General features: G+C 34.7%; 4 protein-coding genes across 5 annotated transcripts; 1 reads left to right on the forward strand and 3 right to left on the reverse strand.

Annotated features, from left to right (window-relative positions):
- Positions 1 to 466: 466 nt before the first annotated feature.
- On the reverse strand, positions 467 to 1,930 carry LOC105769539 (F-box/kelch-repeat protein At5g43190). The gene has a single exon (XM_012590233.2). It carries the CDS (start codon positions 1,761 to 1,763, stop codon positions 660 to 662), a length of 1,104 nt encoding a protein of 367 aa, XP_012445687.1. The 5' UTR covers positions 1,764 to 1,930; the 3' UTR covers positions 467 to 659.
- A 184-nt stretch (positions 1,931 to 2,114) lies between these two features.
- On the reverse strand, positions 2,115 to 6,046 carry LOC105769538 (WD repeat-containing protein ATCSA-1). The gene is made up of 9 exons (XM_012590231.2): positions 5,744 to 6,046; positions 5,358 to 5,618; positions 5,115 to 5,274; positions 4,203 to 4,381; positions 3,577 to 3,820; positions 2,991 to 3,145; positions 2,782 to 2,871; positions 2,467 to 2,538; positions 2,115 to 2,371 (listed from the first exon to the last, which is right to left on the reverse strand). The coding sequence occupies exons 1-9, from the start codon at positions 5,891 to 5,893 to the stop codon at positions 2,330 to 2,332; spliced, it is 1,353 nt and encodes a 450-aa protein (XP_012445685.1). The 5' UTR covers positions 5,894 to 6,046; the 3' UTR covers positions 2,115 to 2,329.
- Positions 6,047 to 18,553: 12,507 nt separating this feature from the next.
- LOC105769343 (protein NPGR1) lies at positions 18,554 to 22,039 on the forward strand. Of its 2 annotated transcripts, none has more exons than XM_012589906.2 (6): positions 18,554 to 18,821; positions 19,048 to 19,282; positions 19,380 to 19,638; positions 19,953 to 21,181; positions 21,294 to 21,441; positions 21,516 to 22,039. In XM_012589906.2, exons 2-6 carry the CDS (start codon positions 19,091 to 19,093, stop codon positions 21,824 to 21,826), a joined length of 2,139 nt encoding a protein of 712 aa, XP_012445360.1. In that variant the 5' UTR covers positions 18,554 to 18,821; positions 19,048 to 19,090; the 3' UTR covers positions 21,827 to 22,039. The 2 variants fall into 2 exon arrangements, with proteins under 2 accessions (XP_012445360.1, XP_012445359.1); XM_012589905.2 differs by having other exon boundaries at positions 18,554 to 18,797.
- Positions 22,040 to 22,122: 83 nt separating this feature from the next.
- On the reverse strand, positions 22,123 to 23,788 carry LOC105769346 (uncharacterized). The gene is made up of 4 exons (XM_012589909.2): positions 23,621 to 23,788; positions 23,018 to 23,123; positions 22,674 to 22,735; positions 22,123 to 22,356 (listed from the first exon to the last, which is right to left on the reverse strand). Exons 1-3 carry the CDS (start codon positions 23,731 to 23,733, stop codon positions 22,721 to 22,723), a joined length of 234 nt encoding a protein of 77 aa, XP_012445363.1. The 5' UTR covers positions 23,734 to 23,788; the 3' UTR covers positions 22,123 to 22,356; positions 22,674 to 22,720.
- Between the last annotated feature and the right edge of the window lie 76 nt (positions 23,789 to 23,864).

Genomic DNA, 23,864 nt, shown 5'->3' on the forward strand with positions numbered 1-23,864 from the left:
TAATGGTTTTTCTATGTCAAATATCTTTCTCATGAAAAGAATCTAGCTTTGAATCGGCTTTTCTCTCTTCCCACTTGTATAAATTTCTACCACTTCTTTATAGCAAACACCACAAATATCTGTTGCTATATATAGTACGCATCTCAAGTAAAGAGTGTAGCCGAGTATATACACGTATGAGATAATAAAATAGCAGTTGACTTTGGGAAAGCTATTGCTTATTGGCTATCGATTAAAAAAATCGAGGGGAACAAGATGACTCAACGGTTGTCAACCTCGAACAGTACAATTTGAAGTGCCTGCCTTCTTTGTTTCCAACATTATGAGAGTAAGCCATAGCTCCTATTAGCAACTGGCAATCAGTGCTTGGTCAGGGGCATTATTCCAGATAATTTGTTTTGTACGATATAATTTTAGTGGAATTCATGATTACCAGTCACACAAAAGTGGGATTTGACAAACAAACAAAAGCAAAAACAAATATCAATTCAAACAAATTATTAGAATGTGTGAAAACAGACTCGATTCCAATGTAAACAAGAAAATTATTAGCTACATGTACTTTATTTGGACTCGTATCTATGAATACAATGAAGTTGGAAAATCTGAACCTTCACCCGAAACTGGATAGCATAGTTTCAGACATGATAACAAGCAACTCAAGCCAATGTATATAAGTCGGGTACAAAAGAGAACCACCTGAAACCACAGCTCCACTTGTCTGGGATTGAAGGACACTTGGGTATCCAGTGCCACGTTCTCCTCGAAACCTTGCAATACAAGATCTCTGGCCATGTGTGGCAGCAAACACAGATCATATCCTGATGCCAAAAGCAATACAGATGCTCATAGTTGTGGTAGCACACAGACATAAATTTCCTGCACATCAGTTCTGGCAATCTTTCCACTTCCACCCAGTTCCCTCCATCACCCATTTCCCACAATTTCATACTCCTTGAAATCCCATTCCTACCAATCCCCCCCACCATATACAGTTTCCCTTCATCGGTGTTACTCACCAGCCTCACAAAAGTAAGCTCCCTTGGCATTTCAGTGTCGAGATTCTCCCATTTCCCGTTTTCCAAGTCGAAGCACACTACGGAGAACGGTTCAGGGGTAGCAAAATACAAAGACCCATTGAAGGATGCACCTTCCTGATGGAAATTGTCGGCCAAGAGCGGTTGAAAACCATCGAATTGTCTCCATGAATGAACCTTGGAGTCGTACACAAAAGCATAATTGGAAGAGAACTTGGAGCAAAGCAGGAAGATTTTATATCCGTGTGGCGTAGAAACCAAAGTAAGCATCTCGAAAGCAAAAGGGAAGAAAGGGAATTGGATGGGCCTGGAAGATTTGGCCAACAGGTTGCAAACAAGGAAAGAAGAGGAATTGGGGAGAGAGAAACAGAAAAGTCCATTACACGATGAAAGAAGGTTAAACTGAGCGGCGGAAGGCGGTAAAAAAGACAAGGGAAGTGCTAATTTGCGCCAAGCCCCACGGGTAGTATCGTAGAGAGGGAAATTACTGTAGCACTGGGGATGAGAAAGCAAAAAGAATGAAGAGAAAAGAGAAGCAGAAGAATACTTGGAAATGAAAGATGGAGAGAATACGAGAGACTTGAAATGCTTACAAGTTGACCTCAAATTCAACAAGGTTTTGAGAGGCAAAAAGGAGAGTATGAGCTCGAGAAGTTCCGGCGGTAGCTTGCTCCAGATTCCAGGATCCATGGCTGCTGATCTGCCTTTCAAGCTTTTTGCAATCATGGCGTCTCCTGATGAGAGAGTTTAAGCCGATGCCGTTGGTGTCGTTTTAATTATATGGGTTAATTTAAGATGGAGAAGGAATTGAAAAACTAACAAGTGTATTGCAAAAAGTCTTAATTTGCTGCGTTAAGTTATTCACATGTCAAACCAATCTTAAAAGAGGACAAATATAAAGAAAGAAGAGACTGGAATTTATAAAGCGGCAGTGGAGTTATCTAAATTTTGACTGACCATAATTTATTTAAGCAAGTGATTAGGTAACACCACCTCTACTTGCCTAAGAATTTAATAAAATATAAAAAGAAAATAATTATCTAAACATGTTTTAATATTTTTAGTGGACATGTTCAATTTGATGAAAGCTAAACTTTTATATAGTTTGGAAGGCCCAATTGCATGGATGGCAATGCCTTTTCCTGGAACAACAAAGTACTCATTTAATTTAATTATATCCTTCAACGAACAACAAACAATAAAACCGGAAAAGAAATGTACATATACACATCCATCTAATATATATATATATACAAGAGGTAGAAAGAAGCTAAAGATGGTAGCACCAGATTCTAATCACTCCAACTATCCTCATCTTTAGCCTGCCTTTCATTCTGCATTTCCAATTTGTTTAGTTAGAACAGGCTTGTAGGACAGCCATATAAAACGTGAAGAAATGGGAAGGAAATGTTCAACTTAGATGAATTACCGTGTCATCCGTAATCGGTTTGCTTGGAGACCAGACAAGAATTTGTCGATCATTGCCACCTGTATATAGTTCCTGAACACGGTGAACAAATCAATCAAAAGGTAGCTCAAGATTACAAAAGTTCAGCACAGCAGTCTTCAACTAACTAGATTTATTTAGCAATCAATTTACTATATTAGATCGAGTGGATTGATCCTATAATGATTTGATAAAACTGTTTCCACTGTTGTACTTGAACAGTACTCTTTTTTTTTTTTTTTGGCAAAATAGATAATTAAGCAACCTTGGGAAAGTTGTAGAGGAGTTATGTCATACCTGATCCTGTGAACTGAACCAACAACAGTTGACAGATTCATAGTGGCCTCGAAATGTAAGGGACATTTTACCAGACCATACGTCAAATGCCTACAAAATTAGGTGGACATTCAAGGTGTAAATGTTGGCAGAACAATATGATTATATATATAAATATATGAAATTCACATAAAATCAAAGAAATTGATGATATAGAAAGAATATTTTACTTTCACGACTGCCATGCATGGGACAAAAACTTGAGCTGAATCCTGAGATACGGCTAACTGAATTGCCTTGCTTGCTTGGAGGCGCACCTTTCCGAAGTTTACAAGTGTATTGTAGCCAGATTCAAGATCCCACAATTTTATTCTAGAATCAGAGCCTGAATTCAAAAGACAAAGAGAGGAATCATTACCATGTAAAATTTGGAGAGCTGAGTACCTAATTTTATTGTACAAGTAATGAGAGTTTCAAAAAAAATATTATTGATATCAGCTAGGACAAAACAAGAAGGTTAAACTAATTTCATTTATAGTTTTCCAGATAAGCATAGTGGACTATATACACACCCCTTAGCAGCCAATGCACCTCACAAAGCTTTGAATCAATTAGTATCATCGTTTACAGAGTTTATCTTACTCAATTTTCTGCTTATGCATGCCTATAGTCACCTAAATGACAACTTGTAACTATTTTTATTAAAGCGACCTGATACACTACAGCAGATTCCCCAATAACACATTGACCACCTATCAACTACGATGAACCAGTTCTAGCCATAAATAACTACCATGGAAAAGATCAAAACTCAACCTGCACTTAGAAGGTACATGCCATCATCAGTTACTTTTAAACCAGTTACGGCACCATAATGAGCAGTGGCACGATCCTGAATGGACAGCATCCCGGGATGTAGTCTTTGTCTTGCATAACCCTTAGATGGCAATCGACCAATGGTTGACTGTTTCATTCCATGCCCATTGGCATATTTCTTTTGTGGTACTCTTGATTTTACCAATAAGTTTTGGCCAGCTGACAGTGACTTTGAGACTGAGACCTGAGAGGGTACAACAGAAACAAATTCAAGAGATTAAAGGAAGATCTTTGTACTCGTTATTCAAACCAAAGAGTTTTATACCATATAATAAAAACTTAGATACTATATCTATTTAAGCCACGATGAGCTATTTAAGAAAAAAGAGCTAGTGGACCAAAAGCAGCTAGGACAAAACACTACAAAACTATTCCTAGTATCAACATAAAAAAAAAAAAAAGCATATTCTCCGTAATTTGGATAAACAGAAGACTACATCCACAATGTGATCAGCCACAGATTCAAAATATTAACCACAAACAAAAGTTATGCTCTTGTAACCGATTTGCAATAGCAACAAAAGAGAAGTGGGAAGTAGATGTGACGCAACAAACCCAAAACAGACCTTATTTGCAGCTGAACGAGCCAAGACAGGTGGACGCTGTCCAAGTTGTGACTGGGACTGATCCAAAACAAGAAAACATCCAGCTCGTCGAATGTCCCAAAATCGAATTGCACCATCACATCCACCTGTTATCAAGACCCACTCACTGGATGTAGACCATTCCACAGTCATTACTCCATCTGCCACCATGAAAACCATAAAATACTAATCATTTTATGTTAAAAATTGTCCCTACCAAGTGTTAAAAGTGGCAGCCGAGATGGTAGCACCACTAGCTTTGTGAGGTCATGATTTGATGACAGAATGGCCAAACCCTTTTTACCAGTTAAATGGAAGGCATATTTTCTATCATAAAGAAATATCCAAAAATGGTCTTTTGAAATAAAAGCATCTCTCCCTCCCCTCAAGATGAATAAGAAGTAGATAACACAACAAATCTATTTTCATGCAGCCAATGCAGTTAAAAAGAAGAGTTCATACTTTTAGGCTGCAAGACCAAAATAAAAGTGAGTAAAAGATAGTTCTCTGGCTACAGGGCTGGTCCAAAATTAGATAAGCTGCTAACTGACATCATAGTCCTGCAGCCAATGAACCTATTCGTTAAACAACTTCTTGTCTAACTCCAGCTAAGACAAGAATATATCGATGGCAATGGACCTGACAAGAAGGACCAGATTGTAGAAGTTTTTCTTTTATAATTTGTATAAACAGTTCACCATAATTACAGGCACCTTTATAAACCATGTAAACTGGATGTCCCATACAGCATATCTCACAGACAACCAACAAGGGATATGGGTATCCTTAATTATATAGAAGTTTATACAGAATACAAATTCCAAATAAAAGCTATCAGTAATCAATAAGAGATAAAAGTGGAAACGGAATAATGCCATCAAACTTTCGGCATACCACGGTGGCCAGATAAAGTGTGAGCAAATGCCCCTGAAGAAATATCACAAAGGCGAACTTGCACATCTTCAGTTCCAGCAGCAATCAACATATGAGATGTTGCCAATGTAGACATAGCAGTCCTATAAACCTTTCCAGGCATTTTAAAATTCATCACCACCTATAATAACAAACAGATCAGATTTAAAAGGAAAAACCAGAGTCGGTACTCGCAATACAAACCTAACAAAGCAAACAAAATACCTGAGTCGTATTCGTGTCCCAAACTTTAATATGATGATCATAAGAACCTGTAACGAATAGTCCCGTGTCAACAGGATACCAAATGGCAGATGAAATGGCATATTTATGTCCCTTTTGGTGTTGCTTATCCACCGAAAACAAACATTTGTGTTTGGCAATCAGACCATCTCCTTCATAGTTAGTTGCTCTTTGAATATCAAAAACAGCAGCCGATGCATCAGATGCACCCGATAGCAAATATCTTCCCTCAGTCAAATCCACCTAATTTACACGATAACCCAAAAAAAACTTAAATTTCTATAAATTAAAAGAGAGAAAACCAAAATTTTACTATAATCTTAAAGAAAGCAGGTGACTGAAGGAGGTGTAGAGTTAAAAGAGGATACCTGAAGGGAATTGATGGAGCCTCTGTGAGAAGAAACGATGTCCTTATTATTGGAGAGCTGGAGATTGGAAATCCGATTGGATTTGATCCGACTTGAAAAGGAATTCGGACGGATTTTACCCATTTCTCTATCTCCGATATCCTTCCACATTTTCCTAGCATCTCTTCGGCCTCAACTTTTTTTTATTTATTTCCTACCTGTTTCTTCTTCTTCCTTTCTTTTTTTTCTGGTCCTCCCTCCTTCGAGTTTCTGACTTTGTCTGAATCAGTTCCTTTCCTTTTACATAGCTTCTTCTTCTACAACTACAAAAGGATAATAAGGGAAGGGGCAGAGCAGCCCACATTCTTCTTTTGATCGTTGGAATTTTAGGTCCTTTGGACTTTTGGGTTATTGGGACCTTTAAGTTTGGACCATCGACCATGGAATTGATAGCCCAAAAACGCATATCCAGTTCAAGTAAAAAAATGTTTTTCCCCCTTTCATTTGTTGGCCAGTCCCTTTATTATGTTTACTATATCATCATTTTGGTATAAGTTATAAGTGGCATGTATATAAGTATTTTGGTTACAATAATATAAATATAAGTTAGTGATTTGAAATGGCATGTAAAGTTAAGTTTCTAGATGCATGTTATTTTTTTATATGAATTGGCAAATATGCTTTGGACTTATGGTGAACTTTGCTTAATGTTGAATTGGTATTTGATGGTGATTATGTGTAAACGTTTAGATATGTGAATTGTGGTATGAATGATGATGAATGTGTTACTGTAAATGGTTGAATTGACGTGCCAATTGTGACATATTGGTTAGGCACTTAGGATGGATGATTTAAGATTGTGTTTTGGAATATTTTTGATGTATTTGAACATGTTGATTGATGATCTAATGCTTGCTTGTGACCTAAGTGAACTTGAGGGTAGGTAACTTGTTGCAAAAGGGTCTTGTAGGTATACACAGCCTGATACATGAACCAACACACGGCCGTGTTGTAACACCCCTAACCCGAATCCGTCATCAGAACAAGGTTAGGGAGTATTACCGAAATTTACAGATCGAATAATAGACATTTCATATCATATTGCATTCATATCAAAAACCAATCAAGATCAAGCATAATGTCCCTTATAGGAGCCCTCGAGACCCAAAATACACATTAGAGACAAATAGGGACTAAACAGAGTACTCAGAAAATTTTTCGAAAAATATTAAAATTTTTCAAAGGTGTAAGGGGCATACGCCCGTGTGGCTAAGCCGTGTGGGCTTTCGAAATAGGGGCACACGGCCGTGTCCCAGCCCATGTCCAAACTTGTGAGCTCTCTAACTTGAGTCACACGGCCAAGTCACACGCCCGTGTGCTAGGCCGTGTGAACAATTTGAGCATACTGACTTGAGACACACGACTAAGCCACACGCCCGTGTGCTAGGCCATGTGAGCATTCTGTTTTGTGCAAATTTTAAAATACAATAGACACACAGCTGTGTCACCTGGCCGTGTGTCACACACGGTTGAGACATACGTCGATGTCTCTGCCCGTGTGGACGAAAATATGTCATTTTACAGGTTATATTTCTCACCCAATTTGTTCCTAACCTAGCCCCAACGATTCACACATCTACAAACTATATCATGGCATTTAACACAAGCTAAAATAAGTGGCTAATCTCAAAAATTTACATATAGACCAACATTAAACAAAATACCTATACATGCCATTATGACCAAAATCAAAACATTCGAAAGTACTGATAGAACCGATGGATAGTGTGATATATCTCCGACAAGCTTCCAACCTAATCGAGCTTCCGATAATCTGAAAAGTAAAGGAAAACAACTACGTAAGCAATGAATGCTTAGTAGGCTCGTATAAACTTTAATCATATCAATTCATTTTAAATAAGAAATTTATACATATCAAGAATAATCCAATATTGATGCCACAATATTCATGAAGTATATTCAACAACTTTAACTCTTCCAAATTTCTAAATTTTCATTTGCATTTCTTTACTTTTCACACTCATTCCATATGTATAACACACCAGACATAAGCATACCATACCACCATAACCACAAGCTAGTGCATTTGAATATAGCCCTTTTCGAATTAATCATATGATAAGGCATTTCATAAGAAATTGCATAACTTAAAACTTACCACACTTTCATGAGCACAAGTATATTTTCATTTGAGCATTTACCCTTTCAATGCATCATATAAATAAACATATTACCATTTAACCAATAGCTTGGCACTTGTCTAAGCATCAACAACAACACTTGTTAGCATACTTGAACATGTTTCATATAAATTCAACATTTGATAAACTTATTTTCTCAACATATCACACTTGAGTTTATTACTCATCTCAACTTACATAATTTCCATGTATCAACATATCAAGATATTGATATATATACATATCATGATACATATCATTATCTTACTGTTTCTTCATATACATATATCATCCAAAAACAACTCCTGTTATCTTACCATTCGAAGAACGACTTACGGATATGAGTACATCGTTAACAGAAGCTCGTAAGCTGAACAGAAACTCTTAAGAGTTGAACAGAAGCTCATAATAGCTGAACAGAAACTCTTAAGAGTTGAATAGAAGCTCATAGCTAAACGGAAGTTAAACATAAACTCGTAAGAGCTGAACGAAAACTCATAAGAGTTTAACAGAAGCTCAATAGAGTTGAACGGAAACTCATTTGAGTTAAACAGAAGCTCGTAAGAGCTAAACAGAAAGTAAAACACAAGAGTTCACAAAAAATGTTGAACCTCGGTTTACTTGGGTAATTCGCCGTCATTTTCCTCCAATGCCTTCATGTGCCACATAACGAATTTACTCAAATCCCGCGTTCAATCCAAACTAAGTATTAATTTCGATAATATTTTTCCAACAATAAATCAATTCTAACAATAGAACATATATATATTACCAATCACCAATTAACATTCATTTTAATCAAAATTATACAGAATACAGTTCATACGAACTCACTGAATTGAATTGTAATAATTGTAGAAGTTCAGGGCTATTCCGCTATTTTTTTTCCTTTTTCACGAGTATCTACAGAATCTTAATCTAAAATATAAAATTACTCATTCATTAGCATATATTTCAGTTCCAATTCATTTCACACTTTATACCCTTCAATTTTTTTGAATTTACTCAATTACCTCAACTTTTGCAACTTAGTCCCTTAACTAGTTAATCTATCAAGTCAACTAATTTTTCTCAATTAATAATTTATCCAAATATTCTAGGCTATCATAAAACCCTTAATAAAACAAAATTTAATACCAAACCCTAATATTTTAACCATTTCACAATTTGATCCTAAAATCAATATTTAACAAAATCGCTTTATATAGTCATCATACAACAAAATTAAAGCTCTAAACCCACTTAATATAAATGAATAATTTCTTCCAATATATTAATTTAGACAATAAAACAATTCATTTCAAGCAATTTGGTCATTTTTTGACATTTTTACAAAATTGTCTCTAAAATTTTACTTTTATTTAATTTAGTCATTGAGCCTAAAACATGCAAATTACCCATTTCTAATGCAAACCCATGCTAGCTGAATATTCATGGCATTCAATACAACCCACTAAACTTAAAAATAACATAAAACCTTAACATCCATACCTTATTCTCTTGAAACCAAACTTTAACTTAACTTTCTCTCTCCTCTAGCTTCTATTTCTTGAATCTAACTTGATATTCTAGCTCTTTATATTCTCCTTATTATCTTTATCTATTGATGGCTATGAAAATTCTTTTGATTTCTAAGTGAAAATGGTAGATTTTTGTAAAAGACCAAATTATAAAGAAAAAATCTTTCTTTCTTCTTCTTCTCACATTGAGAACATGGAAAGATGGAGATAATTCTCCATCTTTCTTTCCTTATATACTAAATAAAATAATAATAAAAATATAATTAAAAGTCAAATCAAAATAATAATAAACTAATATTTATATATTTAATTAATCTAAAATATCACCAATATCATCATTACTCTTCAAAATTATCTTTCTTGCTAAATGACCATTTTGGCCCTTATGATTCTTCAAAATGCCTCCATTGACTCATCACTTCTTTTAGTAAAATTGTGATTTAGCCACTCAGACTTTTTCCTCTTATTCAAATTGGTCCTAATTCATCCATTTTCCTTAGTTTCTAGATCATTCCACCCTTAAAATATGTGTACTATCGGTCCTTCAAATTTTTCATATTTACACTTTAACCCCTCAAATTTTGAGTAATTACTTTTGGGCCACAAATTTTTTTTCACTTTTTCGATTTAGTACTTTCTTGAATTAATATATTATAATATACTTCCCAAACAAATTTTGTTGACATAACTCAAAATTTCCCTCTTTGTCACTTTATTTCCTTATTTTATTATATCAAGGATAATATTTCACTTTTTTACTGTAGTAACTTTCGGGGTATTACACGTGTGCCATACATGGGCATATGGCACAACTGTATGATCTGTTTGATTTAGGTGATATTTGGGATACACAACCAAAATTAGTTACACGACCTGACAACATGATCGTGTGACTTAAGATTACATGGTATTAGCTTATCGCACAGCTTAACCATACGGTCGTGTGACTCTTATTTACTAAAATTTGTGTACTTTTTGTATAGTCTACAATTAAGTCCTTGCATGTTCTCAGGTTGGTTTGAAGGCATTCGCAAGTCTGTTTGAGACCCGGGTTAAGTATGAATGATATGAAACTTGGTTGTGATCTTCCATAATTCGTTGTGGAAAATTATGTTTTTTTCAACACTTAATGAACTTATATTTGAGTAATTTATATCTCTTTATTCACTTTGAAGATTTAATTAGTTTTGCATTTAAATTCAATAAAACGAGCTTTTAGTGTGGTTTTATGACTTGTTAAACTAATTTGGGCCTAAGAAAGAAATAACGTGTTAGTTAAGTGTATAGGACAACATTTTAGGCCGATGAGTCAGTTGACTAGTCCAGATGTCGCAGCAACGAAGCTAACCTCAACACTTAGTAGAATTTCAAGCACAAATCCAAGAGGTGAGCTATGGTAATCGATGTTGCGACAACCATCAGGCAATGTCGCAATATCCAACTTCGAACCAAGATGGGGAGCACATAGCTATCGATGTCACGACATCTACAAGCCAAAGTCGCGATATCCAACTTCGAGCCAATAGGGGGAGCTTACGATCATCAATGTCTCAACATCCAGAAGCCCTTGTCGTGACATTCAACTTCGAACCTAAAAAGGGAATATATGGCCTTTAATGTCAGAAACCGGTCTGACGAGGCCCAATTGACAGCCAAGGGTGTTTTTCATCCGCGTAGTCATAATTAACATGTTTAGTAGCTTGTAATTGACATGTTTTGGTCATTTAACAAGGACACTATAAATGTTAGCTCTCAGAACTTAACTAGGGGAGTTAGATCTTAGTTTATGATTTAAAATTTATTTTTTTGTTCTTAAATGGGGTTTAGTGTTAGATTTCAATTTCTCTTTTAGTTGTAAACATCATTTCAAGTTCAATATTAGTTTTAGTTTATTTTTGTTTCTAGTTCATTTTTGTTAATTGTTCTTTGTTGAAATCACAATCAACATATTCATTCAAGGGTTTCAAGATTCAAGCGCACATCATGATTTTCGGATTCTAAGCAGTTCTTCTCTACTCTCTTTATTTTACATCTTCTACATGTTTAATAAATTGATAGGAAATCTTGCATTTAAAATGAGCCATAACTAAAACATTAGGAAAGGTTGATGAAATGAAGTGGGATTGATTAACTTGGGGATTAAGGTTTTGCATCTAGTTAGTTGGAGTAGACTAAAGCTCTGTTTGATTGACGGAAATAATTTTCCGGAAAATCATTTCCAACTTTTTCGGTGTTTGTTTGGCGGAAAAGATTTTCCATTTGGAAAATCAACTCCAAAACACGGGTAAAATCAAAGCCAATTTTCGGAAAATGTCTTACCAATTTCTAAGCCGTAAGACATTTTCCTTTCTCTTCTAAGTAGTGGTTCTCCCTTCCTCAAAGCCTCCGCCTCTCCTCCTCATCTCTGCCTCGCTATCTCTGTCTCTCGCCATTTTCTCTCCAAATGCAACAAAAGCCAAAAGGTAAAGGAATGAATCCACTCATGTATCCCTAGATTCACGCACTGTTGCCTTATTTTTCCTTCGCTCAATTCCCCAACTTTCATACACGAATTCTTCCTTCTTTTTTAGTCCTGGAGGATTTGCTTCATCCCTTGATCATCTCATTTGCTTTGGCTAACCTCCAATTTCCCACTAATCAGTGAGTGTTTCCTTTTTCTTCTCGTAATCTTTAGCTGTCGTTTGCTTTGATCTCTGTTAATTGCTCGAGCACTTGGTATCTTGAAATTTTTGTTCAAAATTTACTGGATTTTTCTAGTACTTAAATCTTATTATCTCTTGATCTAATTGATTCATTTTCTCTTGATTAAGAATTTATGATCTCAGTGATAAAAAATTATTTATTGCCTTCTTTCACTGACTTCTATTTGAACTGAAATGAGTATTGGCAATGCATATTTCACTGGAGTATTGTTATGAATATTTGATATATTTATGTTATTTCTATACACAAATTTATTTCTGCTGTGGAAGCGCTCTGCTTATTGTAAACTAAGGGGTGAAATTTACAATTGAGATGCAATGTCAAGCAGAACTAGTAATTCTGCAAGTTTGAAACTCATAGGATTTGCATTAATGCACTTAAGGTACTTTTAATGCTTTTGTTGCACTAGTTGAACTAAAAGTGTATCCACCATTCTTGCTTTGACACCAATTTCAATTCTTGAGTGTCCATTCTTGAGTCTTAACAGAAAGTTTAATAAATACAGACATATATTTTACATGTGGGAAGGCTTAATTTTGGTCCACTTCTTATGTAATATTCGTATGCATGAGAGATCAAGTTAAACTACAAACTTGTGTCTGTTTTTTGGGTTAGGAACACAACTTTTGTCTATTGTTTGGTCTACCATTGAACTTTGTGGTTGTCGGCATCAGGAAAAATGAAAGTGCTGAACTTTGTGGTTGTCGGCATCAGGTGAGTGCTCATTTTGCCTATAGCGTGCCTTGTGCCTAGGGCAATATTGAGCTTTAGATGTTTTCTAATTTTCGAATGATGCATTATTCATCTCTTTAAGTTATTGCTTGCTCTTTATGGTAATGGGAACCAAACGGATCATAAAATTAATTATATTGCCTTTTTTATGCACCTCGGCAGATTGCATTGTATCTAAGTTTGCATTCCATGACAAATAACATCAAAATTTTCATAACAGTAGCCCTCTTGTTTTTACATTTCATGTGTAAGAGTTGTTAGTTTGTGTAACACCCCTTACCCGTATTCGACACCAAAATAGGGTACTAGGCATTACCGGAGTTTACTAATTAATTTTTAGACATTTCATTTTTATCTAGCATTCATATTTATAACCAATCAAAATCAATACATTAATGAGCTAACATTAACCAATTTAACTTATACATGCCATTATAACCGGAATCAAATCATTCAAAACTACAGATAGAACCAATGGATACTGTGATATATCTCCAACAAGCTTCCAACTCAATTTAGCTTCCGATAATCAGCTAAATGCATCAAATAATTATACATATTACCAATAATAATTCAATTCCAATAATAATACACAAATATATATAATTTTCATTACTAAATAGCATTCACTTCAATTAAAATTATATAGAATATAACTCATTTGAGCTTACTGGACTAAATTGCGAAATACCAAAATTGTGGATATTTTGGAAATTTTCTATTTTCTCAAATTTTCACCCAATCTTGATCTAAATTAATATTTCATTCAATTTACTAATTTAAATAATAAAACAATTCATTTCATGCAATTTGGTCACTTTTTGACATTTTACAAATTTACCCTTAAAATTTTACTTTTATTCAATTTAGTCCCGAGTCTAAAACGTGCAAGTTATCCATGCTAACTGAATATTCATATATATATATATATATATATATATATTCCTCCTCCTCCTCTCCATTCCACATCCTTAATTTATATAACATACTTATAAGTAACATTATCTATGATTTCACAATTTACTTGTTCGAATTTTCGAATTTTCGAATTTTGGTTCACTAATAAGTACAGTTTATTCTTTAAAGTCACCTTTGTTCTCATTGTCGACAATTCAACCCTTCTTCACTAAAAATTAATTATCTCTTTGTTCGAATTCGGATGATTTACCCATTTGTTTCTCTTGAAAATAGACTCATTAAGAATTTTAAAATATAAATTATAACCCATAAATATTTTTTACAATTTTAATGATTTTTCCAAGTCGAATAGGGAACCCAAATTCATTCGACCTTGTCTCACAAAATTTATTATATCTCATAATTTACAATTCCATTACTTACACCGTTTCTTTTATGAGAAACTAGACTCAATAAAATTTAATTCCATGTTTTATTCATACTCTAATTCGATTTTCATAATTTATGGTGATTTTTCAAAGTGAGCCTCTTTATTCTTGTCCAAAACCATTTTAGTGCAAGATGTTTATTACCATGTTTATAACACCCTTATTTTCTTTCTCTACACTATTTCTCATCACTTTCTCTTATTTTCTCTTCACTAACATATCAATAACATAGGACCATATATACAAAAACTTTACATTAACATCATTTCCATGCTTTTCAATAATATCAAACTTAAAATATATAAAAATCTTGATGTACTTACCTTGTCATATTGATTTCAATCTTTAACTTGATTTTCTCTCTCCTCCAGCTTCTATTTCTTGAATCTAACTTGATATTCTAGCTCCCCATAGTCTCCTTGTTATCTTTCTCTCTTGATGGATATGGAAATTCTTTTGATTTCTAGATAAAATGATGAATTTTGGTGGAAGGACTAAATTGTAAAGAAAGTAAAACTTTCTTTCTTCTCTTCTCTTCTAACGTGAATTGCATGGAAAAGATGGTGGGTTTGTTCCTTCTCATCTTTCTTTCCACATATATATACTAAATATTAATAAAATAATAAAATAATAACATATCATTTAAAATCAAATTAAAATATTAATAAACTAATATTTATTTATTTATTTAATCTAAAATATCTCCAACATCATCATTATCTTCTAGATTTCTCTCTCTTCTAATTGACCATTTTGCCCTTCATGATCTTTTAAAATTCCATCTTGAGTCATCACTTAATTTGGTAAAATTATGATTTAGTCCCTCAAATTTCTTCACATTTTTCAATTTGGTCCTAATCCATCCATTTTTCTTAGTTTCTAGATCATTCCACCCTTAAAATATTTACACCATTGGTCCTTCAACTTTTCATATTTACACTTTAACCCCTTAATTTTTAAGTATTTACTCTTGGGCAACAAAACTTTTCTCACTTTTACGATTTAATCCTTTCTTGAACTAATATGTCATAATATACGTCCCAATGTTGACATAACTTCCAAAATTTCCCCTTTTTGACGCTTTATTTTCTTATTTTATTATATCAAAGATAATATCTTATTGTAAAGATTTTCGGGGTATTACAGTTTGGTTAATGAGTAGAAAATAAAAAGATTGCTTACATGTTCTTAATAGTGTTTATATTAGATTGCTAATTTGTTTGTACAAAATGGAACTTTTATTGAAGAATCCATTATGTTCCATTAAAATGTCTCTCTAACGAGGAGCGGATACTGCTTCCCTATGCTCCTTCCTTTATTACAATCCTAGCAAACCTTAACGTTCGTGCACTGAAAACCCTTTGTCCTTTGGCGGTGAGAAAGGGATGTAGAAGAAATAAAAAAGAGATGGAAATTTTCGTTGATGGCTACATTCTTCGGTTTTGATGATTCCTTAATTATGCTTTTTTTTTCTAATGGCGAAGAGAATTCAAAAGTTTGGTGCTTTCGTTTAGTGAAGCAGGATTGGCTATCTGTTTTGTTTATGTTATATCTAGTGAATACTTGCATAGTAATGATGAAACTTAGTCTTACAAAAATAGAATAATTACTTTTGCCTATTATAAAAAGTTTCATAGTGTTTTTGTATTACAGGTGTCTGTCAGGATAAAGGAAAATGGGCGGGACTGGTGATGATTAAATTCCAATACATAAAATTCCAATTGATATGAACTTACTTCTTCGGGGTTTTTGGATACCAAAGGAACAGAGTTCACAGAGGCATGAAAGAACATCTGGTAGTGGCATACCAGAATCATCGCAGGGTCAAACTGAACAAACTAGCATGAGGAATCAATCTGATAGAGAACACACTGCTTTTGGCCTTCCAGCAGCAGTTTCCTTGGGCAACGCTTGATCTAGTAGTAGCTTTCAAAGAACATAGCTGATTGCATGCATATGGTTATGTATTTGTTGAATGCATACATATATACATATTTATGTTTGTAAATGTGTGCATTGGGATAAATTTTATAGGAGTTAGCTTTGTGTTCCAAGGTAGATTGGTTGGCTAAGGAATTGGTTATACTTGAGAGTGGCTGAAATTTGATAATGATGCTATCTGTGTTGTTTGTAAGACAACAAAAAATTGCTTTTATCTTGGCGTAATTTCATCGGAGATCACTACAATTGATTCACTACTAATTAGTAAATTTCGAAGTAGTTTGCAATGCTTTTATATTTTAATAATTGAGTATTATTATATATTTAATTTGATTTATTAAATAAATAAATCATTGCAATATATGTAAAAATAATTTAAAATATAAAAATTTATTAATATATATTAATATATGTAAAAACAACTTTTTCGAAAAATATTTTCAGGAAATCTGCCAAATAGCAGAAAATATTTTACACAGATTCAATCAAACACCAGAAAACATTTTCCAGTAAATCATTTTACAGAAAAGTAAAACATTTTCCAGAAATTATTTTACGGAAAACATTTTACTGGCAATCAAACGGACCCTAAATGAAATTAACCTTAAAATTGATGACTTTAGGAAGTTACTTAGGTAGATGAGGCCAAAAGGATAGTCTATTATGAATCAACCTAATCTAACCCAATTTAGTTTATCAGGTTGAAAGATAAGTAGACTAAATCGATCAGTTAATCTAGTTATAGGCCGAAAGGTATTAATTAGGTTAATTGTTAGCTAATTATTAAAATCGTAGTCTCGGGTTGATCATGAACATAGAGGTGACTCACCCTTCTGCTTGTTTAGTTGATTCTTGATTTTGGTATTTCTTTTCTGTTATTTTATTATTCAATCTAATTATTTTGATTTTTTCGTACTATGATTTTGATGTGAGTAATATTTAGACTTGTTTAGCGTGTAATTTGAGTTAGCAATTTAGTTTAAATAAACCTTTATTGGGTACGATCCTCAGAATACTTTCAAAGTATTTCGTAGTAAATAACAAACTATATTACAATTTGACTTGTATACTTGCAGACAACGTACATACTTTATACATCTAATTGCAATTTTCTAATTCCCGAAGCGCGCATGCTGGGGCGCCATCATTATGTTATTTCCAAAATTTAATATGACAAATATATTATTATACGTGTAATGCCATATGAGCTAGTTATTTTCATTTATTACTCACTAAAAATATAGTTAATGGATTAACAATTGTCATTTGCATCAAGATTGAAATTTCAAAATTTGAAAAGTATAAAGACTTAGAATGATAATATAGACTAAATCTATAATTATACACATTATATACGACTAGTAATTGAATTTAACCAAACGTATTTAACTGCTACCATTTCGGTCAAGACTAAAATTTTAAAATTCAAAAAGTACAGGGACTAAAATTAATCAAATTAAAGTAAAGAACTAAATTCATAACTTATGGACTAATAGTAGAATTTAACCTTTTTAAATGCTTAAGTTGCGTATAGAGCAGAGTAGCAGACATAAATACGCTAATTATGTTGCATAATGCTTGGATCTTACGGTTATGGCTTGATTCTTCTTGAGCACCGTGCAAGTGTGACCATCTGCAATTACAAGCGCAAAAAAGTAGGTAGTTTGGATTACAAAAATGTCTTGAGGAAGGATTAAATCAGCCCATAAAGCTTGTCTTAAACGAATAATGATGATACCATGATGTAGCTAATTATTCTATGATTAATTTAAAACATGTCAAAGCCATTGGTAAACATAAAGTAATTGGAATTAAAACGAAGAAGAAAAAGGATTGGTGAAATCAGGTGAATACCTAATCCTAAGCAATATTCAATTACACAATGAACATCTGCATTGTCTCCTTTTGTGAAATACGTTGCTTTAAATCCACATAAACTTTTTCTTTTCAGCAAATTAATTGTAAAAGACCGTAGTGGAAATTTTTTAAATGGGAAATGCCAGTTGGAATCGCAGGTTGAGAGAAGGCTGCCATGTTCACAGTTCCCTACTGCCATTGTCAAACTTTGCTGTTCATTTATTTGAATTCAAAGTTGGTTATGCTTTTCCAACACCTGCCTCTGGGCCCCTAATTTAAAATCCCCAACTCCCTTTCATTGTTTTTCTTTTTTTCCTTTTTAGGTTCAACTTACTTTTATTTTATTTTTGGAATTAATAGTTTTCCTTTTTATCCATCTGAAGAAATAAAATTATAAAATTTTATATTTAAGAAGGTTTAAACTAAGTGGGGAATGTTGCATTTAATAAGGGGCCGAGCAGTACGAATCCAATCGACCAATTTTGGCAGCAATTATAAAGAGAAAGTGTTGATATAAAATTAAGAAGAAATAATTTATAAAATCAGATGAAAAAAATGAAACCGAAAGAATCTGTGTGTTAAGCTCCCTAGCCAATTGGTTTGCATCCACTTCACACATGCAGAAAGAACTTTTATTTTTATTTTACAACAAATAGCATTTCTAAATCAGATCTATAAAACCAGTTCATTATTTATTTTTGACGTATTTGGTTTCAGTTGTCACCCACTTACCATATTTCTTCTTTTGAAGAAGAAGAGAAGTAGCTTTCACGGTGTAAGCAACCTCTGCTGGTTTTTGGCAAGTCCAAAGCTCTGTCAACTTTTTTCCTTCTCTTTGAATACGCATTTCTGCTTTCTATAACTTACTCTTTGCTCCCCAGAGATTTTACCTCTTTTCTTTCCTTTTTAATCAGTTTGTGGAATTCCATTTCTCTTTTATTAGATTGTAACTGTTCAGTAACTGATTTCCATTACGGTTTAAATGCTATTCCATCAGTTTGTTTGATCCAATTCATTTTCTCCAGGTGTTGGACATCCAAATTGTAGGCTGTTGTTTCGTTGGAGAAGATGTTGTGTGCTTGTTCAGGTGAACAGTTCAAGTTTGAAGATGCTCCACAGTCTCCGGAGTCTTTAGCAACCAGAGATTTCTCAGCCAGTGGGCTGTCGTCTCGGACCGGAGATTGGGAATCCAAGCTCGAGGATGTTCAAGTGGATGAAGTTGAATCCACTCTCAAAGAAGCTCTCTCCTTAAACTACGAGGTGGATAAAGGGCTTATTTCGGCCAAATCAAAATTGTTCTTCGCTCTATCCAATCATTTGCAAGCTCATTTGTTTTCTTTTTGGAATGAGTTTGCAGGAAGCAAGGGCACTGTTGGGGAGGCTAGAGTATCAAAGAGGGAATTTCGATGCTGCGCTTCAGGTTTTTCAGGGTATTGACATCAAAGGTTTGACACCAAGGATGACTACGGCTATTGTTGAGAGGACCCGGCTACGCAAATCACGGTCCAAAGCTGACATTATCCCTCCTACTGTGATGTCGATGCACTCAGTGAGCTTACTTCTGGAAGCCATTTTCTTGAAAGCAAAATCGTTGGAGGAACTTGGGCATATTAAAGGTATTTCCGATTTCTCCTTGCTGGGAACTTACATAATTGGTTTGCTTCACAGTTGACAAGAAATGGTTTCATGGTTTTGCTTAGTTCTTAGAGGTACTGGCCTTATAATCTTATGATTCCCTGCGCATATGTCTGGACCGAGACGAACAATCCTTGTTTTGGATGGTTCAATTTGATCATCGAAGAAGATCAAGGATTTTATAAATTGCACTGCACTTGTTGAATAGTTTAGATGTATGCTATGAAATTGGTGTTAAGAACTTAGGAGTGTAAGGTTTAAATGGTTTTAATGCTTTGTTTCTTTCATTTATCAGAGGCTGCAAAGGAGTGCAACCTAATTTTAGATGTAGTTGAGGCGGCACTGCCTAATGGAATGCATGAGGGAATTGCTGAAGATTGCAAGTTACAAGAAATGTTTCACAGAGCATTAGAACTGCTCCCTAATCTATGGATTAAGATAGGCTATCTCAAGGAAGCTATAACTGCGTATCGTCGGGCTTTAGTCAAGCTATGGAATTTGGATTCCCAGAGGTTAGCAAGTGTACAAAAAAACTTAGCTGCCATACTACTTTATGGCGGTGTTGAAACCAGCCTCCCACCTCCTTTACGTGTATGGGGCTTAACTACCCCTAATTGTATTGAGGAAGCAATTCTTCTCCTTCTAGCACTAATGCAAAAAGTGGCATTTGGAGAAATAAAGTGGGATGCAGAAATTATGGATCATCTCACCTTTGCTCTCTCAGTTTCTGGGCACTTCGAGTTACTTGCAGCTCATGTGGAGCAGGTCTCTCCAGGCATATATGAAAGAGCTGAGAGGTGGTACTTTCTTGCTCTTTGTTATGCTGCTGCTGGTCAGAATGAAGTGGCATTGAACTTATTAAAGAAGGTTTCCAGTCAGTCTGAAGCAAAGCGCGAGCCTGATATCCTTGCTTTACAGCTTGGTGCTTATATATCTTCGCAAGATCCGAAGCATGCTCATGATGGAATAACATTTGCTCGTTATGTGATTGACTTGGAAGATGAAATGAATGGACATTTCAAGGCTCAAGCCCATAAGTTCCTTGGCATTTGCTATGGGAATGCTGCTAGAATTTCCATATCAGATTCTGAAAGAGCTCTTTTCCAGAAAGAATCTTTGACCTCTCTTAACTATGCTGCTTTCAACATGAAGGAAGATCCTGAAGTGATGTTTAACCTCAGTTTGGAAAATGCAGTTCAGAGGAATTTAGATTTGGCCTTTGACAATGCAATGAAGTACTCTAGCCTGGTGGCTGAAAACTCAGGAAGAGGTTGGAAGCTATTAGCATTAATACTATCTGCAGACAGGCGGTTCAAAGATGCTGAAACCATACTTGAGTTCGCTTTAGATGAAGCCAGTGGATCAGATCAATTAGAACTTCTAAGACTGAAAGCTGTGCTTCAGATTGCTCAGGAACGGCCCAAGCAAGCAATTGAAACTTACAGCATCTTGCTATCTCTGATTCAAGCACAAAGAGAAGCTCAGTCTAATAACTCTGGTCATGCAAAGAGTTCCCATACAGAGGTAGTTTGACCTGAAACAGCTGCATGAAATACATTTCATGCATTTGCAAATTATGCTTGTAATTAACTTGAGTACTTGCTATGTGTTTTCACCTATGTTTTATCTTTTGCAGAATATAGCTGAAAGAAATATGGAAATGGCAGCCTGGCAGGATCTAGCTACTGTTTACACCAAGTTTGGTTCGTGGTCCGATGCAGAAATTTGTTTAAACAAAGCCAAGTCAATTGATTTTTATTCACCCAAAAGTTGGCATACAACAGGTAAAAATCCCATCCAATCACTGCATATTAGTTACTGATGTTCCCTTTTAATTTCCAAGTATTTTTTTTTGCAGGTTTGTTATTTGAAGCCCAATCATTTTATAAAGAGGCCCTGGTATCATTCTCAGTCTCACTGTCTACAGAACCAGATTACGTGCCCAGCATTGTTTCAACTGCGGCGGTACTCATAAAACTGGATGGTCAATCACTCCCAGTTGCAAGAAGCTTTCTAATGAATGCTCTTCAGTTAGATCCTACAAATCATGATGCCTGGATGAACCTTGGATTGATTGCCAAAATGGAAGGCTCATTACAACTAGCAGCAGACTATTTTCAAGCAGCCTATGAGTTGAAGCTATCAGCACCTGTTGAAGCCTTCACATGACACTGGAATTTAATTAGTTAACACTTAGCGGGCAATTTCTATAACAAAGTTTGCTGGTTCTATACACTGCTATTCTGCAACGATGTCCTATTGAAATGTATAGCAACCTCCTAATTTTTAGCTTCGATTTTTTGCTGTTAATACCAACATTCTTATTCAGAAAACTAGAAGTTCTTATTCCTTGTTAATACCAAAACTCTTAAACTCAGAAAACTAGTTGTTCTTCCCTCCGGTACAAGGTTCTTTTAAATTATTTTAGTTGAATCCAGGCCGCACAAACCAGAAAACAAGGCATATAAAAAACTACATTGACAAAATATAAGAGAGGAATTAAGTCTTTACAGGAAACCAAGAAATTTGATAAGTTCAGGTTGAGATTGTACAGAAAAAGCTCAACTTCATCTTGGATTTATCATACACATTACAACTGAAAATGGAGAAAAAAATTGACTGCTGGGCACTTGTACCGTATCACTTGCTTAATGGCGAGGAATTCACAACTTGGAAACTATGTACATCAAAATTTATTTCTGCATGACAGAAAACAATTAAGTTTACAAAGTGGAAAATTAAGCGAAATTGTAATGGCCTCTAGCTAGAACTGGTATCTGATCCACCAGATACCTCCGATAGGCGTGAAAAAGATACCAGCGAAATTGTAAGATGGAAATGATCACAGAATAGAAAATTGTTCTGAAAAGCTAAACTTCTTGTTGAGGATGTCCATAATTTTACCATTTACCAATGTGGAAATCATGATGCTCATGAGGGAAAAAAAAGGAAAAAAATGCAGAAATACTTGATGGCAAATCTCTCGACCAATTAAATAACCACATAGAAAGTTTACCCATATCTACATTAGCAGTTTTGGCTGAAGAGAGACTAGGCAAATCTTCAACCCAGCTGCCACTGCAAATCACCAATCAACAAAAGGGTCAAATTTATATATTGTTGCTGAATGTAAGGAGTATAGAAACTGATCCTCAAAAGAAATTATTTATCAGAGCCAAAGGCAGCATGGCATGAGGTTGGAGGACAAGGGCATCATCATAGGAAAGACCATGCCACAATAAGATGAAGTGAAGCTCCCAATATTCCCCTCCACCCACCACATTCCCCCTTTAACAGGCAGGTTTTAATTCATAAAAACCATAAACCATTGTCATTCAAGCTACATTAGGTAATAAAAACCTTCAAAACAGGTTCGCCTTTATTAGAATTTGCTGACTGCTTTGCAGCCGCTTGCACCTGGGCACGAGCAGCTCTTCCCGCGGCTGACTGTTCAAACTGCTCTTGCCTGCGATTTTGATCAATCATTTATAAGTTAAAAAACTAATATGCCATAAATAAACTGTTGCAAAGCATCACAATACTCTCTTATCATTCTTTACCCTTGTTGACATCAAACCAGAGGAATGTTCATCTTTCACAACTCCAAATAGCAAGAGTCTAAATATAATTACCTCACTGCTAGCAATTCATATAACAATATCAATGAGGAAATCAAATTGAATTATTTTCAAAAATTTCAATCTCCCATAACACAGTTGCAAGCCCTAATATTCAGCAGTGAATTTCCTCTCTCTTTTTTTCTCTGATCAAAACTCAATAACCCAAACAATTTTCGAAATCAAAAGAATCAGTCTTATAAATCGTGCAGCCCGGAACACAAAAATTTTGAGAATTAAACAAAAAACATATGAATGCAAATATTTGTCATATGCCAATAGTATGGCAGAAGCAACAGAATATGAGAGAAAAGACAGCGAATCGTAGAAGGGGAGACTAAGTGACCTTTTCTGAGCAGCCTCGGCGGCTTTGGCACGAGCTTCGGCAGAGGCCAATCTGTCTTGCTCCTTTCGCTGTTCTTTGTTTCCTCCGTCGAAGCAAGAGAAGAAACACCCCATTTTCTGTCCTTTTTTCTTTCCCTAGCCTTTGATCTTTGACTTACGTTGCCGTTGTTTTATAGATTGCGGTTACGTTTAATTATTTACCTCCTATTTGAACCAATAGAAAAGCGCCACGTCATAAATAAGAG

This window comes from Gossypium raimondii, chromosome 5 (assembly GCF_025698545.1).
Source record: "Gossypium raimondii isolate GPD5lz chromosome 5, ASM2569854v1, whole genome shotgun sequence".
Classification (NCBI taxonomy): domain Eukaryota; kingdom Viridiplantae; phylum Streptophyta; class Magnoliopsida; order Malvales; family Malvaceae; genus Gossypium; species Gossypium raimondii.